Here is a 15194-nt window from a genome sequence, read left to right as displayed (position 1 = left end):
CATACCTCAACATGAACTCGGACTGGGTCAGTTCCCTACTCATACTCAGCTGGTGACTCCCATTGTTTATTTGACAAAGCCCAGTTCCTTTGTGATCTTGGTCCCTGGTTAGATACCTGCTCATTCCCGTCCTAGCACCCCGCCCCCCACCCCTACACACATAAGTAGCATGGTAACCATACCTAGTCACTTGTATTTCTCTGATTCTGTTGGGCATTTTTCATCATTAGTTTATACAGGAATGCTGTTTCTTCTGCTTAGAATGCCCTCCAATATTGCTGGCAAACCTCTATTCATTCCTCCAAACCCTGTTCAGGTTTCACATCCTTTGTAAATACTTTCTAACTCTTCCTGTGTGACAGCATAATTTAGACTTTTGCCCTTCCCTTACCTGACTGTCCTCTCTTCCCCCTGCTGGGTTCTGAGCTGCTTACAGAAAAGGATGACATTCCCCCTGACTTTGTACGGGCCTGGCTCACACGTGTGCTTTGAACCATTGGTCGAACCTTTCAGATAACCCATCTGGATCATGAGAAATTTTCCTTTTTCATGGAAGCCAGAATTAGGTGTAATTAAGAGAAAATACAAATATATATTTGTTTATATATTTCACTTTTCCATTATAACGCGTGTGCTTTTTATTTTATTTTAATTTCAGCACGTTTGTAAAAGATGAAAGTGACCTTATCAGGTTTGGATACTTGTGAGAGTTCCTTCACGCCTTTGGTAGTCCTAGAACTTGCCCAGGATGTCAAAGAAGAAACCAAAGAATGGCTGAAAAACAGAATTATCTCTAAAAAGGAAGATGGAGGCAAGTAAAACAAATATTACTCAGACTTAGTCATGATCAGTGACAAAATGTATTTTCAAATGTTTTACAGTTTTTCATTGATATATTTCTTCAAAAAAAGTTTTTTTTGGAGGGAGAGAGAGAGAGTGCAAGTTGGGGAGGGGCAGACAGAGAGGGGAGACACAGAATCCGAAGCAGGCTCCAGCCTCTGAGCAGTCAGCACAGAGCCCGACACGGGGCTCAAACTCACAAACTGCAAGATCATGACCTGAGCCAAAGTCGACTCAGTCAACTGACTGAGCCACCCAGGTGCCCTTCACTGATATATTTCTAAAATTAATATCCATTTCTTTGCTCTTTATTATTTATCTGGACTTGAAAGGCACTCCTAAGTCAGCATGAGACTGTAAGCAGCACAAGTGTGATTTTGTTCACAGCTGTAAATACTGTGTCTGGTACACTGCCTGGTGCATAGTAGGTCAGTATTTATCAAGTGAGTGGACAGATTTCTATTGAGTGCTTCATGTGTCAGGTATGATGCTAAGAGGGGTTAATATGGTCACTGCCTGAAAGGATGTTGCTGTCAGTGTAAGGAGGCTGAAGGCCGATTCCTGGAAACTGAAGTTACAGAACAGCAACACAAGAACAAAAGCCCTAATGAGCGCACTGTTACAAAGCAGTGCACGATACTTTAGAGTGGACTGGATGTAAACTCGCTAGAAGAGGAGAGGGAAGAAAGAGTTGACCCTTGGCGATGCTTTTCAGGGTGGAAAAGGATGACTTTATAAAAGAAGCCTAAGCTTAGGCCCCTCCCAAAGGGCAAAAGAGGGTCTAGATCTGGGGGGAGAGAGTGGAGGGCATTTTACATGAGCAAATGCTTCATAAAACTGTACAAAGCAATACCTAAAACTTTACCAAGTCTCCAAACACTGAATACAACTTAGACTTTTTTTTTTTTTAAATATTTTGACTGTAAACTGAAGTGCTTTCTTAAAAATAAAACCCTTTGATTCAAAATCAAAGTGGAATTTTTAATTTTTTGGAAACAACCAAACCAAAAGAAAACTTGAGAACAGGAGTACCTGCTTATTAAAATCTGAGGTGTTTCACTGGATTGGAGTCCTTTCCTTCCTCCCTCCCTTCCTCCCATCCTTCCATCCTATGTTTGTTTATTTTTGTGAGAGAGAAAGAGACAGAGAGACAGACAGAGATAGAGACAGAGAGAGAGACACAGAGTGTGAGACGAGGAGGGGTAGATAGAGAGGGAGACACAGAATCTGAAGCAGGGTCCAGGCTCTGAGCTGTCAGCACGGAGTCTGACATGGGGCTCGAACCCTCCAACCATGAGATCATGACCTGAGCTAAAGTTGGACGCTTAATCGACTGAGCCACCCAGGCGCCCCTGGAGTCCCTTCTTTAAAATTCCTGTGATGGAAGAGCATTTGTAGTGCCTAAGAGTGAGAGACTTCAGTGTATTCCCAGTCTTCTCTGTTCATTGTGTGGCCTCAGCAAAGACACACAAGAATGGGGAAGCAACGGGCATCTTTCTACTGCTGGGAAATCAAAAAAGAACATTCCAGAAAAGTATTCTGATCTTTCAGGTAAAGGCAGTAGGTTTAACACTCATGTTTACTTTTACTCTCTTTTGAACTCCTGTTGAAATGACAATAAAAGGATTTTTTTAAAAAAGGTAGAAGTCCAGTTTGACAAAGACGAAAGGAAAGACTATAACAGCAGCACCATTTTGGAAGCTAGAAAACAGGTGGATGAGTCGTAAATACCTTTTCAGATTTGAAAAAGCCAAAGCTGAAGCTGACAGGGCTATGAGTTGAGGTGTGTTTGGTTTATAGTGAGAATACCTCTGAAAACTTGGATATCAGTGACTCTAGAGATCGGTGGAGGTGGAAATAAGTGGTACCAAGAAAAGGAAAAAAGAATCGACCGAGATCCGTTTAAGAAATAGTTAGATTCCCCCGATCCCTTCTGTGTTCTACCATCACAGCAGAAGACACTGAGTTATTCTCTGCAGAGGGTCAGATGTGTGGATTTTGGCATGGGGGCTTTATGCACAGTTGAAAATAGAGATTCTGTGCCAAAAGTAAGATAATAACTGAGTATTGTTACCCCTGTCCTCCACCTCACCAATCTCCTACCTAATTTGGTATCTAAAAAGGTAAGCTAGATTTAGTCATCTAGGAGGCAGATTGAATAATCTTTCCTGGGGACTTGACCAAAGACAAAATCACCCAAGGTGCAGAGATCAGAGAGTTGCCCACGAAAAATGACATGGCCAGATGACTGTGCATGAAAGGCCATCTTTAATGAGCTCTATCTCAGCCTTCAGAAGTTGGCCAGACCCTCTTAGAACCCCTTTCTTAAACATGCGCATACAATAAAAGATCACCCAGCATATGAGGCAAATTCCCTAACATGAAAGACAAAGCTAAACTAAACAAACTGACAAAACCAGCAAACTGCAGAAGAAGAAAACCAAGAGAAAATTAAAAACCCAACTCTCAGTTATGAGAAGGTAGGACATTCTATAAATCAAGAGTTGGATGCTGTTAAATGTTCATTTAGAAAAAAACCTCTTATAAAGTGAAAGTGTGAAAGCACAGGTTAAAAATTCAGTAAAAGAGTTAGACGGTAATTTTGATAAAACCTACCAGAAGGTAGAGCAAGAAGGTACAGAATTGGTACAGAAAATTTGACAGAGAAAAAATAAGGAAGTTAGAACTAGTTCAGGAGGTACACATCTGAATAAAAGGAGTTCTAGAAGAGGAAAAGGAGAAGAAATCGTCCAAGGAAAACGCAAGGTTGGTGCCCGACTTTTTCAGTTGGAAAGGGCCCACCTAGTGCCCAGCACTATAAATGAAAAGGCATATCATTGGAAAGTTCTGGAATCCTGGGGATGGAGAAGATACCACACACTTCAAGAAAAAAGGTCACATATACAATGATAACATATATGAGGATCAGACTTCTTAGCAGAAACGTGGGAAGCTAGAAGGCATTTTCTGAAGGAGATCGACTTACGTGTAAATTTTATTTATTTGGAAGATAGAGTTGAATTGTTAATACATTTTCCTTATATCAGACTAGAAACAGTACTTCCTTAGAATGTTTTTGTTCTTGAAAATTTTTCCAAGATTGTGCTTATCTTTTGTTTTTGAAGGTGCCCAGCTGCTGTTTAGACCGTTGTTAAATAAATATGAGAAAGAAACGCTAGAAAATCAGAACCTATATCTTGTTGGTGCCTCTAAGATTACATTGTTACTGGGTGCGGAAGCAATAGGTCTGGTCAAAGAGTGTAACGATAACACTATGAGAGCCTTCACATACGGAACCCGCCATAACTTCAAAGATTTTGATGGTGAGTCCCAGGATTGTTTTTGTCAGAATCGTTTTATCTGAAAAGTCACTTTTTGATCAGTAGGTCAGGGGTCAACAAGCATTTTCAGTGAAGGGCCAGGTAGTAAATATTTTAGGCCGTGTGGGCCAGATGTTCTCTCGCCGTTATTCAACACTATCCTTGTAAAGCAAAAGCTGCCTGAGACCCTAAGAAATGAATGGGTGCAGCTGTGTTCCACTAAAATTGGCTTATAAAATATGGCCCATAAAAGACCTCACTTTGTGATCCCTGGAATAGATGAACATAAATTAGAGAGATACCTGTAACTCGTTTCCATTAGTCTATTCTAATTCTTAGAATGGTGTGTGTTCACTAGCTGGATACAGAAAAATGTTATAATGAGAAGTGCAGTAGCAGTTCGGTATTCTAGAATTGCCATTTCCTGGTAGGGTCTCAGGTTCTTTGCTGGCCTCCTAGTGAGTTCCAGAAGAGAATGGTTTCTGGAAAGAACTGAGAAAGCCAGTATGTCAGAGTGGAAGTTTCGCTTCAGCATAAACTGGTCCCTTTCAGGGCTTTTGGAGTTAGAAGATGTGATTAGGCTTCTTCAAACTCCCTCTGGACTTTTATATCTTTATGCTTTATTAGCATAAGTGATAATAAAAATTCACCTCATTGAGGAGGATTCGCTTGTCAAAAAACAACAGTTTTTTTTTTTTTTTTTTTTTTTTTTTTTTTTTTTTTTTTTTTTTTTTTTTTTTTTTTTTTTTTATCAGACTGCCTTCTCCTTCATTTATGGGAGGAATGTTCAACTCCAGAAGGGAATAGCCTGGGCTGGAGAGTTTGAGGGAGGAGAATTTGTCATGTAGGTAAACTTCAGTTCCATCCCTAGTTAGAATAGTGTTATAGAATTCTGCTCATTGGTATTAAATGAGATCAAGCAAGTGTCTGCCATTTGGATATTTGTACCATATTCTATAAGAACTAGTACCATAATTCCCCTGTCCCTTAGCAGTGGGGGTAATATTTAAAGACTCTCAGTGGATACCTGAAATAGCATACAGTATAGGCTGTGATTTTTTCCTATGTACACATACCTATGATAAAGCGTAATTTATAAACTAGACACAGTAAGAGATCAATAACAGCAATAATAAAATAGAACCGTGATAATAATCTACTGTAATAAAAATTATGCAAACGTGGCCTCTCTCAAAGTATCTTAAATTACTGTATGCACTGGTCTTCTTGTGATGATGTGAGATGATTAAACGCCTGCCTGATGAGGTGACGTGAGGTGAATGACCTAGGCATTGCATCATGGTATTAGGCTACTCCTGACCTTCTGACAGGAGGTCAGAAGGAGGCTCATCACCTCTGGACCGTGACTGATGCAGGTAACTAACTGCAGAAAACAAAACCTCAGATGAGGGAGGCCCATTGTACAATGATTGAAGGAGTGTATTATGTGAAGGCAAAACGATATTTTTATTCTTATAAAGAGGTGCTTTATGTTCTATTTAATTTAGCAGTTTTATACTCTGCTTACTCCTTATGTTATTTATTATTTATATCATCATTTCTATAATCCCAGGTTATTTGAATATTATTAATTTTATTTTGGCCATTATGAGAAAGTAACTGGATTTTTTTGGTCTTCATTTAGATGACAATGACGACTTCCTTACAATGGCAGAATGTCAATTCATTATCAAACATGAACTTGAAAATCTTAGAGCCAGAGAGGAAAAGATGATCCCTGGTTACCCCCAGGCGAAGTTGTATCCAGGAAAATCACTATGTAAGTCATTATATCAACCACTTCATGAATACATGTTCTAAAGCAATTATTTTTTGCTTAGTAGACATGAATAACAAGTTAAAGAAGCTTTATTTTTTATTTTTTCCTCTTACTGAAAAACATACAGAACTTTACAATAACATATTTTCATGAACCCATCTTTTGCCATTAGAGCTTCATTATATTGTACTTTTAGATCAATCTATTTGTTCTATTTGGTGTGCTCCTCCTTATTTCTCAAGATCTCACAGCATTTGGTTTGCTTAAAATTGGGTGTGAACACATATGCATGTTCCTCAATACAGATGAGCAAAGTTTACGTTATGCCCGGATGAGGAATGGAAATGGGAGCCATTGTCTTTTCCTGGAACCCTCTTTCCACCTCCCCTCATTTCAGTGGGTGAGGACATAGGAACAAGGCTTCGGAAGAGGCATAAAGTGACATAATACCTGACTGTAAATCAACAGTTTGCAGTTTTATGGTTTTGTCAGCCCAGTTGAATGAGAATACTAATTGGCAGACAAAGTGCTCACTATGGTGTGTGTGTTTCCAAGTTTGCCTCAGACCCCTACACCCTCAGGGTGGCAAGGCCTCAGCGCATATTTGCTGCCCAAATATACTTTAAATTTTTTTAAATTATTTTTTAATGTTTCTTTTATTTATTTCTGAGAGAGAGAGACAGAGCATGAGCAGGGGAGGGTGAGAGAGAAAGGGAGACACAGAATCTGAAGCAGGCTCCAGGCTCTGAGCTGTCAGCACAGAGCCCGATGCAGGGCTGAAACCCATGAACTGTGAGACCATGACCTGAGCTGAAGTCGGACACTCAACCGACTGAGCCACCCAGGCGCCCCCCAAATATACTTTAAATATATAGTGTTCTACTGTGTTCTTTAGTCAGTGTAACACTACCTTCCCGGCTTCACCCAGCAAGACAGATGCCAGCCCACATTCAAATTTTCCCTGTTGTCATCAAATCTGGATTAGAGTTGGTTTGTTCAAACCCAGATCCAATCATAGATCACCCATTTTATATGGTGGTTGTATCTCTTAACTAACTCTCCTTCTCTTGTTGTGATAAAGTACACATAACATAAAATTTAAAGACTGAAGATTAAAAATTTTAAAGATTTTCACTGGCATATATATGTTCAGAATATCGTACAGCTATCATCACCATCCCTCTTCATAGCTCCCGCCATCTTGTAAAACTGAAACTCTGTATCCATTACACAGTCACTCTCCCTTCTCCCCTTCCCCCTGCCCCAGCAACCTCCATTCTACTTTCTGCCTTTATGGTTTTGACTACTCAAATAAGCACAGTCACACAGTATTTCTCTCTTTGTGACAGGTTTATTTCACTTAGCATTGTGTCTCCTAGGTTTGTCTATGTTGTAGCATATGTTGGAATTTCCTTCTTTTTTAAGACTGAATAGTATTCCTCTGTGTGTGTGTGTGTGTGTGTGTGTGTGTGTGTCACACATTTTGCTTGTTTACACATCCAACAGTGGACCACATTTTGCTTGTTTACTCATCAATCAGTGGACCCCTGGGTTGTCTCCACCGTTTGTCTATTTAGAATAATCCTTTTATGAACATGGGCATGCAAATATCCCTTCAAGATCCTGCTTTCAATTTTTTGGGTATATGCCCAGAAGTGAAATTTATGGGTCACATGGTATTTCTATTTTTAATTTTTTGAAGCACCTCTATACTGTTTTCTATAGCAGCTGTACCATTTTATATTCCCATCAATAGTACCTAAGGCTTTCAATCTCTCCACATCCTTGCTAGCACTTGCTGTTTTCTGATATTTTGATAGTAGTCATTGTAACAGGTGTGAGGTGATGTCTCATTATGGTTTGATTTGCATTTCCCTGATGATGTTGAGCATCTTTTTTTTAATGTTTATTTTATTTTTTGAGAGAGAGAGAGCACACATGTGTGTTATTAGTGGAGGGGCGGAGAGAAAGAGACAGAGGATCCAAAGTGGGCTCTGCACTGACAGCACAGAGCCCGATGTGGGGCTCGAATGCATAAACTGTCAGATCATGACCTGAGCTGAAGTTGGATACTTAACTGACTGAACCACTAAGGTGCCCTGAGCCACATGTACTTATTGGCCATTCATATATCTTCTTTTGAGAAATGTCTTTTCAAGTCCTTTGCCCATTTTTGAATCAGGTTGTTTTTTCTTGTTGAGTTTTAGAAATTCTCTATATATTCTGGATATTCATCCCTTATCAGATACATGACCAGCAAATATTTTTAACCTATTTTGTGGTTTGCCTTATTACCGTGTTGATATTGTCTTTTTAAAAAAGAGTTTGTTTATTTTGAGAGACAGAGAGCAGGGGAAGGGCAGAGAGAGAGAAGGAGAGAGAGCGAATCAATATCAAGCAGGCTCCACACTGTTAGCACAGAGCCCAACGTGGGGCTTAAACTCAAATACTATGAGATCATGACCTGAGTCAAAATCAAGAGTCAAGCGCTTAACTGACTGAGCCACCCAGGTGGCCCAATATTGTCTTTCAACGCGTAAAATTTTAAAATTCTCATGCAGTCCACCTTATGTATTTTTTCTTTTTGCCTGTACCTTTGGTATCATATCTAAGAAATTATTGCCAGTGTCATGAAATCAAATCCAATGTTACGAAGCTTTTCCTTTATATTTTCTTCTAGGATTTTTGTCGTTTTGAGTCTTAAATTTAGGTCTTTAATCCATTTTGAGTTAACTTTGTCTATGGTGTTAGATAAGGGTTCAATTTTATTCTTTTGCATGTGGAGCTCCAGTTTTCCCAGCACCATTTGTTGAAAAGACTGTCCTTTCCCCCATTGAATGGCCTTGGTACCCTTGTCATAGATGATTTGTCCATAACATGCAAGGATTTGTTTCTGACCTCTGTTCTGTTTCATTGGTCTCTGGGTCCATATGCCAGCACCACACTGTTTTTGGTACTGTGGCTTTGTGGTAAGTTTTCAAGTCAGGAATGTTTTTCTTTTTCAAGATTGTTTTGGCTATTTGAAGTACCATGAAATTCCATATGAATTTTATGATGGGTTTTTCTATTTCTGCAAAAGGCATCACTGGGATTTTGATAGAGACTTCATTGCATCTATAGATTGCTTTAGGTAGTATTGGCATTTTAACAATGTTAAGTCCCATGAACGTGGGCTATGTTTCTATTTATTTATGTCTTATTTAATTTAGCATTGTTTTGTAGTTTTTCATTGTATGAATCATATAGTTAATTTCTAAGTATTTTATTCTTTATGATGCTATTATAAATAAATGGGATTGTTTCCATAATTACCTTTTCGGATGATTCATTGTTAGTATATAGAAATACAACTTGTTTTTGTGTACTGATTTAGTATCCTGCTACTTTACTGAATTCATGTATTAGTTGTGACAGTGTTTTTGTGGAAAAGTTAGGGTTCACGACATAAAAGATAATATCACCTCTGAACAGAGATTATTTTACTTCTTCCTTTCTAATTTGCATGCATTTTATTTTTTCTCTAATTATTTGGACTAGAACTTCCAATAGTGTGTGGAATGCAAGTGGTGAAAATGGGGATCTTTGTCTTATTCTTGATCTAGGGGAAAAGCTTTCAGTCTTTCACCATTCAGTATATTTGCTGTGGAGTTTTCATCAAGTCCTCTCTGTCTGCATCTGGGCAGTGGGGCAGTGGTCCCTGCCCCTCAGTGTCCAGAGAACCCTGCCTTCCTCCTTGGCCCCAGTTAGCAGAGGCATGGGTACTCTTGGCTTAGCCTGGGCTGACTTTTAAAGGGTCTTTTCATGGTTTGTGTTTTGGATTTATATATATCATTTTCTTACTTTCATCAGAGATAGGGGTTTGCCTTTATGTGTCTTGTTTCCTTTGTTGTTTTTCACTTTTGTCACGAACAAGAAAAGAGCAGAGGTGTCTTTCTGCCACGTTTTGTTACCAGGAATTCCACATTCTGTATTCAGGCAGTTGTTTGGTGCCTTTCCAGAATTTTAAATTTTTCTTAATCTCAGTGGGAATCAGACAGAGCTGGGTACAAAACAGACTGAGTCACTGTCTCGGTTGTTGATGTCAGCATCCCATTTCTTCTTGTTTATCTACATTACTCAGGTTCTTACGTGGAAGTTCCTGCTTCCATCTGTTAGATTTGACACAGTACATCGTCTTCGCTGTGTCTGGGACCAAGGCTATGGGTGTGCTATCATGAGATGGGATGCTGGAGCAGCAATTTTCCAGGTGCCCTCAGTTGCCTCAGAGAGAAATTTTCAACTTAATGAAAACCTTGAAGGGAGTATATGTAAATGAATTTTTCTTGGCGTCCTAAAACCGTAATAGAAAGAAGATTCTTGCTGGCAGATTGAGGCTTTTGTAAACAAGGATCCTCCTCTCTCTTCTTTCGTAATATGTATAAAAACAATAAAATCATCTCAGTCATGATAATTTGAAAACTTTTTTGAGCTTCTGGGAGTTGGTGGAGCAGCATGGAGACCCTGAGCTTGCCTCTTCCCTGAAACACAGATCAGCATCAAGCTATTTTGCACATCTAGGACATTGATCTGAGGATTAACACAATAACCTGCATAACTTGAGCCACAGAACTCAGCAGATACACAGTGCAGAGAGGTGAACTTGGAGAAAGAAAAGCTGTGGAGCGTAGGGAGCTGTTTTTATGGAGAAGGCATAGAGAAAGGCAGAGAGTGCAGCATGTTAGGAGAGTGCAGGAAAAGCATTCCCCTGAAAGTAGCTGGAGAGAAAGAGAGAGAAAGAGTGAAAACACTCTTGGGAGACTGAACAAGAAGTCTGTTTCCCAAAACCATTGATGGGAAGAAAGGAGAGGGTTCCAGTACCCCAGGATTCTATAAACAGAGGAGTACAGAGTCTGAAGGTTTGGAGCTCAGTGCCTGGTGGTGCTTGAGTGAGGAAGTAGGGTGAATCCCCAGGAACAGGCAATGGGATCTGAGGGGTCCATGTGCCACATGGGGAGAAGTGGTTCCTCCACTTGGAGTGCACTTGGTAGAGGCCATACAGCCTCCACACAGGCACAGGTCCCAGCATATTTCAGAGAGCAGCCACATTTGCTGGTATTGGGACAAAGATGCCAGGGTATCGTTGAAAAACATAGAATCCCTTTCTGCAGAGATGAAAGAAGTAAAATCTAGTCAAGATGAAATTAAAAATGCTATAACCAAGATACAATCTCGAATGGCTGCCATGATGGCAAGGAAGGACAAAGCAGAGCAGTGAATCGCCATATAGAAGACAAAATCTTGGAGAATAATGAAGCAGGAAAAAAGAGGGAAATAAAGGCAAAAGAGCACGATACAAGGTTTAGAGAACTCAGTGACTTCTTAAAAAGGAATAACATCCTAATCATAGGAGTCCTAGGAGATGAAGAGAGAGACAAAGGGGCAGAAAGTTTGTGTGAGCAAATTATAGTGGAGAAGTTTCCTAATCTGAGGAAGGACACAGACATCAAAATCCAACAAGGACAGAGAACTCCCATTACATTAAAAAAACTGACCATCATCAAGGTATATCATAGTCAAATTTACAAAATAGACAAGGAAAGAATTATGAAAGCAACAAGGGAAACAAAAGTCCTTAACCTATGAGGGAAGACAGATCAAGTTCGCAGCCAACCTATCCACAGAAACTTGGCGGGCCAGAAAGGAATGGCAGGATATATTCAACATGCTGAATTGGAAAAATATGTAGCCAAGAATTCTTTGTCCAGCAAGGTTGTCATTCAAAACAGGAGAGAGAAAGAGTTTCCCAGACAAACAAAAACTAAAGGAATTCGTGACCACTAAATCAGCCCTGCAAGAAATTTTAAAGGAGACTGTTTGAGCGGAGAAAAGATGAAACAAAACAAAAAAGACCAAAAGCAACAAAGACTAAAAGGACCAGAGAACATTGCCAGAAACACCAACTCAGCAGGCAACACATTGGCACTAAATTCATACCTTTCAGTACTCAATGTGTCAATGAATTAAACGTTCAAATCAAAAGACATAGGGTACCAGAATGGATAAGAAAATAAGACCCATCTATATCCTGCTTATGAGAGACCCATTTTAGACCTAAAAACAAATTGAAAGTAAGGGAGTGGAGAAACATCTATCATGCTAATGTCATCAAAAGAAAGCTGGAGTACCCATACTTACATGAGACAAACTAGATTTTAAAGATTTTTTTAAAGTTTATTATTTTTTTTTATTTTGACAGAGAGAGCACAGGCAACAGAGGGTAGAGAGAGATGGAAAGAGAGAATTCCAATCAGGCTCTGCACTGTCAGCGCAGAGCCCAAACTCTATCCCTTGAGCCCTGAGATCATGACCTGAGCCAAAATCAACAGATGGATGCTTAACTGACTGAACCATCCAGGTGCCCCAGACAAACTGGATTTTAAAATAAACACTGTAACAAGATGGGGCACCTGGGTGGCTGAGTTAGTTAAGTGTCTGATATTGGTTTAGGTTATAATCTCCTGGTTCATGAGTTTGAGCCCCCCATCAGGCTCTGTGTTGACAGCTCAGAGCCTGGAGCCTGCTTCAGATTCTGTGTCTCCCTCTCGCTCTGCTCCTCCCCCACTCATGCTCTGTCTCTCTCTTTCAAAAATAAATAAACATTAAGAAAAAAAAACCTTTAAAATAAACACTGTAACAAGAGATTAAGAAGCGTATTGTATCATAATTAAGGGGTCTATCACCAAGGAGATGTAACATTTGTAAATACTATGCCCCCAACGTGGGATAGCCCGAACTATAAATCAATTAATCACAAACATAAAGAAACTCATTGATAAAAATACCATAATAGCAGGGGACTTCAACATCCCACTTATAGCAATGCACAGATCACTGAAGCAGAAAATCAACAAGGAAACAATGACTTTGAATGATGCTCTGGACCGGACTGACTTAACAGATATATTCAGAACATTTCATCCTAAAGCAGCAAAATACACATTCTTCTCGAGTGCACATGGAACATTCTCCAGAATAGATCACCTGCTGGGTGGGCACAAATCAGCCCTCAACAAGTACAAAAAGGTCAAGATCATACCTTGCATATTTTCAGACCACAACGCTGTGAAACTTGAAATGAACCACAAGAAAAAATTGGAAAGACCATGAATACTTGGAGATTAAAGAACATCCTACTAAATAATGAGTGGGTTAACCAAGAAGTTAAAGCGGAAATTAAAAAGCATATGGAAGCCAATGAAAATGAAAACACGATAGACCAAAACCTCTGAGATGCAGCAAAGGCTGTCATAAGTTGGAAGTATATAGCATCCAGCAAACCTAAAGAAGGAAGAAAGGTCTCAGATACACAACCTAACTTTACACCTAAAGGTGCTGGTAGAAGAACAGCAAATAAAGCCCAAAACCAGCAGAAGAGGGAAATAACAAATATTAGAGCAGAAATCAATGCTGTCAAAACCAAAAAGCAGTAGATCAGATCAGTGAAACTAGAAACTGGCTCTTTGAAAGAATTAACAATATTGGTAAACCCCTAGCCAGATTGATCAAAAAGAAAAAGGAAAGGACCAACATAAATAAAATCATGAATGAAAGAGCAGAGATCACAACCATGCTGCAGAAATACAAACAATAGTAAGAGAATATTTTAAGCAATTATATGCAAATTGGGCAATCTGGGAGATATGGACAAATTCCTAGAAACATATAAACTATCAAAACTGAAACAAGAAGATAGAAAATTTCAACAGACCCATAACCAGTAGAAATTGAATTAGTAATCAAAAATCTCCCAATAAGCAAGAGTCCAGGACCGGATGGCTTTCTGGGGGAATTCTACCAAACATTTAAAGAAGAGTTAACACCCATTCTTTTGAATCTGTTCCAAAAAATAGAAATGGAAGGAAAACTTACAAACTCATTCTACAAGGCCAGCATTACCTTGATTCCAAAACCAAAGACCCCACTAAAAAGGAGAACTACAGACCAATTTCCCTGGTAAGCATAGATGCTAAAATCCTCAACAAGATACTAGCAAACTGGATCCAAAAATACATTAAAAGTATTATTCATCATGATCAGGTGGGATTTATTTCTGGGATGCAGGGCTGGTTCAGTATCCACAAATCAATCAATGTGATACATTACATTAATAAAAGAAAGAATCAGAACCATATGATCCTCTCAATAGATGCAGAGAAAGCATATTTGACAAAATACAGCAACCTTACTTGATAAAAACCCTCAAGAAAGTAGTGATAGAAGAATCATACCTCAAGAACATAAAGGCCATGTATGAAAGACCCACTGCTAATATCATCCTCATTGGGGAAAAACTGAGAGCTTTCCCCCTAAGGTCAGGAACACAACAAGGATGTCCACTCTCACCGCTGTTATTCAACAGTGTGAAAGTCCTAGCCTAAGCAATTAGAAAACACAAAGAAATAAAAGGTATCCAGATCAACAAGAAGGAAGTCAAACTTTCCCTATTCACAGACAACATGATATTCTATGTGGAAAATCCAAAAGACTCCACAAAGAAAACTGCTAGAAGTGATACAGGAATTCAGCAAAGTTGCAGGATATAAAATCAATGTACAGACATCAGTTGCCTTTCCATATACCAATAATGAAGCAGCAGAAAGGGAAATCAAGGAATCGATCTCATTTACAGTTGTACACAAAACCATAAAATACCTAGGAATAAACCTTACCAGAGAGGTAAAAAAAATCTATACACTGAAAACTATAGAAAGCTTATGAAAGAAATTGAAGAAGATACAAAAACAATGGAAAAACATTCCATGCTCATGGATTGGAAGAACAAATATTGTTAAAATGTCAATAGTACCCAAAGCAATTTACATATATAATGCAATCCTTATGAAAATAACACCAGCATTCTTCACAGAGTTAGGACAAACAATCCTAAAATTTGTATGGAACCAGAAATAGCCGAAGCAATCCTGAAAAAGAAAGCGGAAGACGTCACAATTCCGGACTTCAAGTTGTATTACAAAGCTGTAATCATCAAGACAGCATGGTTCTGGCTCAAAAATAGACACATAGATTGATGGAACACAATAGAGAACCCAGAAATGGACCCACAAATGTTAATCTGTGACAAAGCAGAAAAGAGTAGCCAATGGAAAAAAAGACAGTCTCTTCAGCAAATGGTGCTCAGAGAACTGGACAGCGACATGCAGAAGAATGGACCTGGACCACTTTGTTACCGCATACACAAAAATAAACTCAAAATG

The 15194-nt window shown here is 39.1% G+C and overlaps 1 protein-coding gene across 1 annotated transcript in view; it reads left to right on the top strand.

Moving 5' to 3' along the window:
* The window catches only part of ANO10 (anoctamin 10), a 225259-nt gene that overhangs the window by 7274 nt on the left and 202791 nt on the right, over positions 1–15194 (top strand). The window contains exons 2-4 of the mRNA XM_039253735.1: positions 659–811; positions 3966–4163; positions 5806–5940. Coding sequence (XP_039109666.1) covers positions 673–811; positions 3966–4163; positions 5806–5940 — 472 coding nt within the window. The 5' untranslated portion in view covers positions 659–672. The remainder of the gene's footprint in view (positions 1–658; positions 812–3965; positions 4164–5805; positions 5941–15194) is intronic.

The sequence above is a fragment of the Hyaena hyaena genome, unplaced genomic scaffold (genome assembly GCF_003009895.1).
Source record: "Hyaena hyaena isolate Hyena2069 unplaced genomic scaffold, ASM300989v1 scaffold_459, whole genome shotgun sequence".
NCBI classification, from domain to species: domain Eukaryota; kingdom Metazoa; phylum Chordata; class Mammalia; order Carnivora; family Hyaenidae; genus Hyaena; species Hyaena hyaena.
This window is presented reverse-complemented; position numbering and strand designations above follow the sequence as displayed.